Source organism: Dendrobates tinctorius, unplaced genomic scaffold (assembly GCF_039654945.1).
Source record: "Dendrobates tinctorius isolate UK_male_01 unplaced genomic scaffold, ASM3965494v1 ptg000173l, whole genome shotgun sequence".
NCBI classification, from domain to species: Eukaryota; Metazoa; Chordata; class Amphibia; order Anura; family Dendrobatidae; genus Dendrobates; species Dendrobates tinctorius.
The window spans coordinates 2,100,623-2,111,091 of NW_027361840.1; the positions used below are offsets into that span (position 1 = coordinate 2,100,623).

Consider the following 10,469-nt stretch of genomic DNA (forward strand, 5'->3'; position numbering starts at 1 on the left):
GACTGTTATCTGGGTAATTTGTGATAGATTTTCGAAGGTCCATCTTGTACCACTCTCAAAATTGCCATCTTCCGCTGAGTTGGTACCCTTGTTTTTACAACAGGAGGTTCGGTTACACGGGATTCCTGAGAACATTGTGTCCGATAGAGGGGTCCAGTTTGTTTCCAGATTTTGGAAAGCCTTTTGTTCCAATCTGGGAATTCAGTTGTCCTTCTCCTCTGCGTTTCATCCCCAGACCAATGGACAGACTGAGAGAACAAACCAGACCCTGGAGTCTTATTTAAGATGTTTTATAGCTGCTGATCAAGATGATTGGGTCTCATTTTTGCCCTTGGCCGAATTTGCGCTGAACAATAGAGCTAGTTCTGCCACCTTGATGTCACCCTTTTTCTGTAATTTTGGGTTTCATCCTCGATTCTCTTCAGGGCAAGTGGAATCTTCGTCCTGCCCAGGTGTGGACACTGTAGTTGTTAGAATGCAGCAGATATGGGACCAAGTGGTGGATAAATTGTCACTCTCTCAGGAAAAGGCCCAGCGTTTTTCCAACTGGCATAGGACCATTGGTCCCCGGTTTAAAGTGGGTGATATGGTTTGGTTGTCATCTAAGAATATTCCTATGAAGGTTGCATCTCCAAAATTTAAGCCAAGATTTATTAGACCTTATAGGATTTTGGAGATTCTTAATCCTGTTTCTTTTCGACTGGCTCTTCCAGTTACGTTCAAAATCCATAACGTATTTCACAAATCACTGTTAAAGAGGTTTGTTGAGCCAGTAGTTCCTGTGGTGGCACCTCCTGACCCTGTGTTGGTTAAAGGCAATATGGAATATGAGGTAGAGAAAATATTGGATTCTCATTTGGTTAGACGGAGACTCCAGTATTTGATCAAATGGAAGGGTTATGGCCAGGAGGATAATTCTTGGGTCTCTGCCTCTGATATTCATGCCAATAAATTGGTTCGTGCTTTTCACCGGGCCCATCCTGATCGGCCTGGTGGCTTGGATGAGGGTTCGATGACCCCTCCTCAAGGGGGGGTACTGTTATGAGCTCATTTTCTGCTCCACCAGTTGGGAGTTCCCCTTCCGTTCTCCCTCTGTTGGTGACAGGAGGTAGAGAGGTTGGCTTAAGTGGTAGTGATCTGCCACTTGGTGAGGAAGCTAACGATTGGATCTCTGGAGGATCTGAGTGGATAAAAGACAGCCGACGCCCTATCCTATTGCTGGTGATTTAGTCTGCATCTCAGGTCTAGGACTCAGCTCTGTTCCAGTCTTCAAGAAAAGTTTGTTTTTTTGCTAATGTTCTCACTTGCTCTTGTTGGTCATTTCAGTTTTTGTGTGGTCAGCAAGTCCGGCTGGGCTGGTCTGGATTTTCACGCTTATTTGCCAAATTGTCTTTTTTTTGTCGCTTATTAGATTGGCCTCTTTTTGCTCTGTCTCAAAATATTTCAGAGTGCTGATATAGTGGGAGATGTCTAGTGACTTCAGGGTTAATTTAGCTATCAGTTGTGTTGGACATTTTTGTAGGGTTTTTTGGCAGATCGCAGACAGTATCTTTCCTTTCCTATCCTTTCTAGTTAGTTTGGGCCCCATCGTTTGCTCAGCCTATTTTCCTGCCTGTGTTTGCTTTCATCTTGCTTCACCGTCAATACATGTGGGGGGTTGTCTTTCCTTTGGGGTCTGCTCTGGGGCAGTTAGTTTTTCTCTGTTCCAGCTTTAGGCTTATGTGGTTCTCCGGTTGTGACGAAGCATCTAGGAACAACGTAGGAACGCTCCACGACTGCTTCTAGTTGTGCTGTTAAGATTAGGGATCTGCAATCTGCATAGCTACCAACTTCTCTGGTTTTCTGAGACTTAGCTTGTTGTCTTGTTTTTCCTCCTCGGTGACACAATCATAACAGTACACTATGACACGCCCCATGAGGAAGGAAATCTCCGAAATGCGCATCGGGGTGGGCAGGAGGCAGCGTGGTGTCTGGAGTCTTGCTATCTGGTATGTCTATTACATTATCTCCTGATTATGCTGGGTAGATCTACAGCTATTTGAAATAATGGATGCTTATGTGGACTATGCAATATTACTTTGCCATTTACCATATATATTCTTACTTGCATATGAGGTATATCATATATATTTCTCATATCGCTGCATAGATCCTTGCTATGGTGTTTTACATACATGCCTATTTATAACATCTAATTCACTCCAAGACTCTTTGTCTAACCGCCCGTATGGTGTATGCTGTTATAGTCCGTCACTTTTAGCCCTGTTTGTCACTGACCTCTGATATTTAATAGATAATTTTTTGGGGGGGCATTTTTGGACTACTCATTGCGGATTTTCTTTGTGGTTTGCTCTTTTTCCCAGTCATGTTGCTCAGATAGTATGGACGGAGCACAGTATCAGCAACAAAAAATAAGATTTTAAACTCTGCACCACCTCTGCAAACAGCTGAATTTCAGCGACAGTAAATTCAAAGTTGAAATATGCTGTGCTGTATCGTGTTAGTCACAGAAAGAAAAAATTGAGTGTGGATGAGGCCTGTATGTCAAAGAAGTTGTGCTAGAAACATTTTTAAAGTCAGGTCCCTTACTGTATGACGTTAGTAACAGAAAACATTTTTGTGGCCTATGGATCAGGCCTCAGTAATACACTAGATGCTACAAACTCTTTTAAAGTCATGTCCCCTATTGTAGGACACTAGGAACAGATGAAATTTTGTGGCCTCTAGATCAGGCCTCTGTAACACACTCGATACTACAAGCTATTTAAAATGAAAACGAAAACAACGCGGTCTTTAGGGAACGCTGAGGCAAAAAAGGGGGAACAATTAAAAAAAAGATAATTGCACAAACCTTTAATAAAATTCTCTGCAATCCACAACGCGTGGGATACGGCGGGTTGTCTTAACATTTTTGCAACTGAAAAATAATTTTTTTTAACGTGCCTTAGTCTTGCAGACAGGTTCATATCATTGCCACAAAATGACAACTTGGGATACAGCAGGCTGTTTTACATTTGTCAACAGAAAAATAATAACTTTGTTTTTAATGTGCCTTAGGTCTGCAGTTTTCTATCACCACAGCACTAAATGACAAGGTGGGATACAGCAGGCTGCTTAATATTTTTTCACTAGCTACATGTGTATGAGAATGCTATACTCGTGCATGGAGCACAATAGAAGCAGAGCACAACATACTTGTAGGACATGTGCCCTGCCGGCTTTCTTTGTGGAGCTCGGTAATGTCGAAAAAAGAAAAAAATAGCTGGAAGGTAAATTTAACAGCCACACTGGACAGTAGCTACCGACAGTATCTGACTGATATACAACCGCCTAACTAACTAAAGGTGGCAGCATCAGGAGCAGCCTCTGCGCTGTTACAGGGCCAAAATGGCACTAAAACAAATTATCTGCTATTTATACAGAGAGGGACATGTGATTTCAGCAGCCAATGGCACAAGCCGTTGTGTCAGGACATTGTGGGTGTTTCCTGCGCCCTGATTGGATAGCTGTAATGTGCACACAGAAAGTTAGAGAAACAAAAAAGAGACTGCTGTGCTTACAAGAACGCCGCGCCTCTGAGCTCTGCAACCCCCCCTCATCACACGTGCCAAACGCTCATCATACACCACCAATATCATTGCTAAAGTGCTGAAAATATTTTTGTGGCAAAGCAAACATTTTCCGGCACTTGTGCAGAATGTTACCAATTTTTTCCCGATTTTATAAAATTTTGCTTGTGTTTCCGATCACGAATACGAATGTGCCATATTCGTGCCAAATTTATGTTTGGTGATCGATTTCCAAACAAATTTGCTCATCACTAGATATAACCACAGTGCATGGAGGAGAGCACAGGCTCAGATTTATCTCTCCCGACTGTAAGAAGCTTCACGCCTTTGTAGAGGTGATTATATGGAGAAAGATGTCCCCTCAGCATTGACTGGGATCGATTCTGGGAGTAGTAGTGCTTCCCACCGCTCCCTGGACTAGACAGGACTAGGTTGTCCCACCTTACAGGAAGTGTCAGCACTGAGCGTGGAGGCTTCTCCCTGTTTCTATGGCGGCTTCTGGGGGGAGACTGAATATATAGCGTTCATATGCACACATCAGCCAGTAAATGGCAGCAGAGTGCACCGCCCAATGCACATTAATCAGTCCGCAGTGCGCGCACATACACTGCATTATACATCTCCTGATTCTCAGCGCGCACAGTAATTCTGGCGCAATGGAGCATTAATACTGCCACACGGCAACCATTTCACTCTGCAGTAGTACAATGGGTGGCAGGATTCCACACTGAACAACAATGAACATTAGTAGAAATGATTGATTATTCTGTCTTCACCCCAAGTAAATGACACTTCTGTCAGTCAATAATAGTTCTGCTGCTTACTTTGCAATTTGTATGGGATTTTTTTCCCCAATTTATTATATTAAGATATATTTAATATTTAAGTTTATATTGTTCAAAAATAATAACATGCATTTTATTCTTGGCAGATGACTGTAGCGGGAGCTCCGAGGGACATCTGATATCTTTAGAATTTAAAGCAGATAATTGTAGTATCACACAAGATACATGTACACAGCATGAAGACATCTCGGCTATACCCCCAGCTGTTCACAGCAGAGATCGATCATCGGATGGTTTTAATGAAGGAATATCTCCTACTTCATCACAGATTGTTACAAAAAAGAAAAGTCAGAGAAGAAATGCTGAAGATAAAAGCCCTCCTAAAAAGGAGAAGCCATACTCATGTTCAGAATGTGGGAAATGTTTTGCACATAAATCAGACCTTAATGTTCATGAGAAAATTCATACAGGAGAGAAGCCATATTCATGTTCAGAATGTGGGAAATGTTTTGCGCAGAAATCACATCTTAATTGTCACGAGAAAATTCATACAGGAGAGAAGCCATATTCATGTTCAGAATGTGGGAAATGTTTTGCACATAAATCACATCTTAATAGTCACGAGAAAATTCATACAGGAGAGAAGCCATATTCATGTTCAGAATGTGGGAAATGTTTTGCACATAAATCACAGCTTAATTGTCACGAGAAAATTCATACAGGAGAGAAGCCATATTCATGTCCAGAATGTGGGAAATGTTTTTCACAGACATCACATCTTTATAGTCACAAGAAAGTTCACACAGGAGAGAAGCCATATTCATGTTCAGAATGTGGGAAATGTTTTACAACTAAACCACACCTTAATAGTCACAAGAAAATTCACACAGGAGAGAAGCCATATTCATGTTCAGAATGTGGGAAATGTTTTGCAAATAAATCACATCTTAATTATCACAAGAAATTTCACACAGGAGAGAAGCCATATTCATGTTCAGAATGTGGTAAATGTTTTGCACATAAATCACAGCTTAATAGTCACGAGAAAATTCATACAGGAGAGAAGCCATATTCATGTTCAGAATGTGGGAAATGTTTTGCACAGAAATCACAGCTTAATAGTCACGAGAAATTTCACACAGGAGAGAAGCCATATTCATGTTCAGAATGTGGGAAATGTTTTGCACAGAAATCACAGCTTAATAGTCACGAGAAATTTCACACAGGAGAGAAGCCATATTCATGTTCAGAATGTGGGAAATGTTTTGCACATAAATCACATCTTAATCGTCACGAGAAAATTCATACAGGAGAGAAGCGATATCCATGTTCAGAATGTGGGAAATGTTTTGCATGTAAATCAGAGCTTAATTGTCATGAGAAAATTCATACAGGAGAGAAGCCATATTCATGTTCAGAATGTGGGAAATGTTTTGCACGTAAATCAGAGCTTAATTATCATGAGAAAATTCATACAGGAGAGAAGCCATATTCATGTTCAGAATGTGGGAAATGTTTTGCAAATAAATCACAGCTTAATTATCACGAGAAATTTCACACAGGAGAGAAGCCATATTCTTGTTCAGAATGTGGGAAATGTTTTGCACATAAATCACAGCTTAATTGTCATGAGAAAATTCACATAGGAGAGAAGCCATATTCATGTTCAGAATGTGGGAAATGTTTTGCACGTAAATCAGAGCTTAATTATCATGAGAAAATTCATACAGGAGAGAAGCCATATCCATGTTCAGAATGTGGGAAATGTTTTGCACGTAAATCATATCTTAATTGTCACGAGAAATTTCATACAGGAGAGAAGCCATATCCATGTTCAGAATGTGGGAAATGTTTTGCACGTAAATCACATCTTAATAGTCACGAGAAATTTCATACAGGAGAGAAGCCATATTCATGTTCAGAATGTGGGAAATGTTTTTCACAGAAATCACATCTTAATAGTCATGAGAAATTTCATACTGGAGAGAAGCCATATTCATGTTCAGAATGTGGGAAATGTTTTTCACAGACATCACATCTTAATAGTCATGAGAAAATTCATACAGGAGAGAAGCCATATTCATGTTCAGAGTGTGGGAAATGTTTTGCTCAGAAATCAAATCTTTACAGGCATAAGAAAATTCATACAGAGAAGTAGCCATTTTATAGTAACACTAGCTGAAGAGGCTGGCATTGCCTGGGCATAGTAACCAACTGTGGTTAGTTATAACAAATTTTAATGATTATATTGCACATAAAAACCGTGCATCTAATCCTATCCTGTGTGATACTGTCTGCTGAGCTGTGTATCTAATCCTATCCTGTGTCATACTGCCTGCTGAGCCATGTGTCTAATCTCCTGTATGATACTGACTGCTGAGCTGTGTATCTAATCCTATCCTGTGTGATACTGCCTGCTGAGCTGTGTATCTATTCCTTTCCTGTGTGATACTGACTGCTGAGCTGTGTATCTAAGCATATCCTGTGTGATACTGACTGCTGAGCCATGTATAAAATCCTATCTTGTGTGATACTGGGCTCCCCCTGCAGTCTGTGTCAGAGGGTGGTCTGTGTTGGCACGGTAATAAATTGTGTTATTTCCAGCTTTACAGAAGGATGATATTGTCATGATCCAGTGTTGGATCTGGCGGTATTAAAAGCACAAAGTGAACTTTTTTTACTTTCACAAGTGCAAAGGTGTCTTGACTGTCCCCGGTGGTGGTTAGTGGTATCGCACCTTAGGTTAGGTTTTGCACTTAATTATGATTCAGGTGTGATACCCTATGAAGGTGTGCTTTGTGTGTGCAATCACTGCTTGTGATATTGATTGATTCATTGTGTTGATTCTGAGTTGGAGAGCCTGGTGGAAGGATGGAGCTGGAGAGGAGTCATGCGCAGTCAGCCAGAGAGAACGAGTGGCAGCTAATGGTGTCTGCAGGAAGGGCTGGCATGGCCTGGTGGAGTCGCAGTTTATGGTGTCGGCGGGAAGTGCGGGCATGGCTTTGTGGAGTGGCGACTAGGAAGAGAGTTGCACTCGGCATGCTCGACTTGGTTGCTGAGAACTGGACTCAAGCATGCTTAGATTCTTGGCAGAAGCTGGACTCGTCTTGGGGCTTTGTGTACTGGACTGCTGCAAGTGGTGATGGACTCTGCTCCCATGCTGCACGATGGTGATGGATCCAGTTATGGTGATGGATCAGGGTGGAGGAGAAGATGCACACAGGTGGTGGGCTCTGTTGCTAGGAGCGTACGCAACAGAGCAAAGCTAAGTGGTGTTTCCCCTGTATTGTCTCTTTCCTCATGTGTGTTGTTACTGCAGTGGTGGGATTAGTCTCCGCACCGACCTATTCCCTAGTGAGGGTTTAGGTTCAGGGCGAGCTAGGGTATTGAGGCACACGTGCGGTGACAGGTGCGGAGCCTGTATAGGGAATGTGAGGAGTGTAGGGACTCTGGCTCAGGGGAGTGCAGGAGGTCTCCATTTCCCCATTCCTTATCGCAGGGCCCACCATTGTTAAAGTTATCCAGGTTCCCCCTTTATTATTTAAATTCGCCGTACTGGAGGTGGTGTTTCCAGAAATGTATGCATAGCGTGTAATACCTAAATCCGCCAGGTGGAGGCGGCGTATCCACCTGCACGCTTTATTATTTAAATTCGCCCCACTGGAGGCGGTGTATCCAGGGTCACGTGTGTTATGGGTTCGCCTTGCGGTAACCGCTGCGTCCAGACACACGTGATCATGACAGATATCACCATAGAATTGATAAGAATAATAGGCCTCAGTTACCACAACTGTCTACAAAGAAAACTTGCTGATAGCAACCAATCATAGCTCATTTTTCATCTTTTAAACAGCTCTGGGACAGCGTGGCGAGTTTTGAGTGGTGACTTGTGTTTCGACTTTTATGTGGCGAGGTTGGTGTATGTGTGGTGAAATGTGTGCTGAGGGTGGTATATGTGTTGAAGTGCGTGGTAGTGTGTGGCGCATTTTGTGTGTGTGTTCATATCCCCGTGTGTGGTGAGTATCCCATGTCAGGGCCCCACCTTAGTGACTGTACGGTATATACTCTTTGGCACCATCGCTCTCATTCTTTGTCCCCCTTGTTCACATCTGGCAGCTGTCAATTTGCCTCCCAACACTTTTCCTTTCACTTTTTCCCCATTATGTAGATAGGGGCAAAATTGTTTGGTGAATTGGAACGCGCGGGGTTAAAATTTTGCCTCACAACATAGCCTGTGACGTTCTCGGGGTCCAGACATGTGACTGTGCCAAATTTAGGGGCTGTAGCTGCGACGGTGCGGATGCCAATCCCGGACATAAACACACACACATTGAGCTTTATGCATTAGATTATAACAAACATGGTGTCTTGAGACTTCAGGTTTTTATGCTCCTATTACCTTCCTGGAGCGATGCTCTTGCTCTTAAACCCTTTGACTACAATACAAGCTGCCCATCATAGTTACACAAGCGGTGGTCACTATGATAACATATAATATGGGGAACGTGCCTATATTTCATTATTCTGCTTTCTCCCATAGTTTGAATATCTCTTTGGTCGTGGCTCCACACTGGTGGTAATCCACCATAAGCAGGAGGGTGATGGCACCTCTTCTCTTGTACAGAAGTCCCGTCCATCTCATGTAAACCTACAGGTGCCAGATAGCAGATACATTACTCACATTTCACTTTCTCACAATTGATTGTTCTCGTGAAATCTCGTTCCTGTGACTAAGAAATTACAATTTGTGTTGCTTTTCTGTGTTCTGTTCTTCTGTCTTCATCATTATTGATGATGTGCATGCTACATAGAAGGCTTCTCTTCCTGATGTCCTTTTCCCCTATTTGTTACTCTTTGTGGCTCATGAAAGATACCAATACGATATATACTGAATCTTGTAGACACCTACTTGAAATAAAGGAAGCTTTACTGTCTCACAGTGGTTTGGACAGTTCTTGTCAGGCGTGCCCACATCCTGGATTTTCTATTGGAGATTATGGTATGATCAGAATAGGGCATCTCTTCTAGTTGGTGAAGCTCATTTCTAGTGATGAGCGAGCACTAAAATGCCTCAGGTGTTCGTTGCTTGGGTCGAGCAAATTGGAATACTCCGGTACTCAACCCGAGCAACGAGCCCATGTAAGTCTATGGAAAAACCGAGCATTTTCACCGCGATCCCTCGAGGGTCCATTTGGGGTCTAAAAAACATCTGAAATCGATATGAACAGTGCTCAAATGACACGGGGACATCATGGGGAAGACCGCTGGAAGCATTTCTGACTGCTAGATCACTGCTGTCACTTTTAGGCTGGTTTCACATTAGCGCTTTTTAAGCGCACGCACGGCCGGGGGTAGCTCCGCCCCCGAGCCGGCTCTCTGCCCGGCGTGCCCGCCCCTTGCTTGTAGCGCCGCCTCCTAGCGCACAGCGGCGCCTGCTATCGGCACACCCTATCTAGCATAGGGTGCGCAGGCCGTGCACTAGTTGCGCTTTGACCTGCGCTGCGCACTTTTGACGGTGCGCCGAGCACGCCGAAATCCGAAAAGTTTGATTTTGGCGCGCACGGCGCACCGTCAAAAGTGCGCAGCGCAGGTCAAAGCGCAACTAGCGCACGGCCTGCGCACGATCTGCGCACCCTATGCTAAAGATAGGGTGCGCCAATCGCAGGCGCCGCTGTGCGCTAGGAGGCGGCGCTACAAGCAAGGGGCGGGCACGCCGGGCAGAGAGCCGGCTCGGGGGCGAAGCTGCCCCCGGCCGTGCGTGCGCTTAAAAAGCGCTAATGTGAAACTAGCCTTACAGGCGCACACTAAAACATACAAAAACAAAACAAAAATGGATTTTCCAGGGAAATATGTTAAGGGACATCCTTTCCAGGGTAATAATTTGTATGTAAGGAAAAATCAATAACCACCCCCCCAAAAAAAAATGTACCAACACCACTAGGGCTATGTTCACAGGTAGTGTTTTTGTTGCGTTTTTCACATTGCTTTCAACCAATACAAATGCATTCACTGGGAAATGTCAATTTAACATTTAACAACCTTTGCTGGCCATGTGGTGTGTGACACATCATCAGACACATCCTGTTTTATTTATGAGGCCGGGGTCACAGTAACC

General features: G+C 43.4%; 1 protein-coding gene across 1 annotated transcript; it reads left to right on the top strand.

Annotated features, from left to right (window-relative positions):
* The first annotated feature begins 1,914 nt into the window (after positions 1-1,914).
* Positions 1,915-8,151, top strand: LOC141053988 (uncharacterized). The gene is made up of 2 exons (XM_073551131.1): positions 1,915-1,988; positions 4,457-8,151. The coding sequence occupies exons 1-2, from the start codon at positions 1,915-1,917 to the stop codon at positions 6,510-6,512; spliced, it is 2,130 nt and encodes a 709-aa protein (XP_073407232.1). The 3' UTR covers positions 6,513-8,151.
* The last annotated feature ends 2,318 nt before the right edge of the window (positions 8,152-10,469 follow it).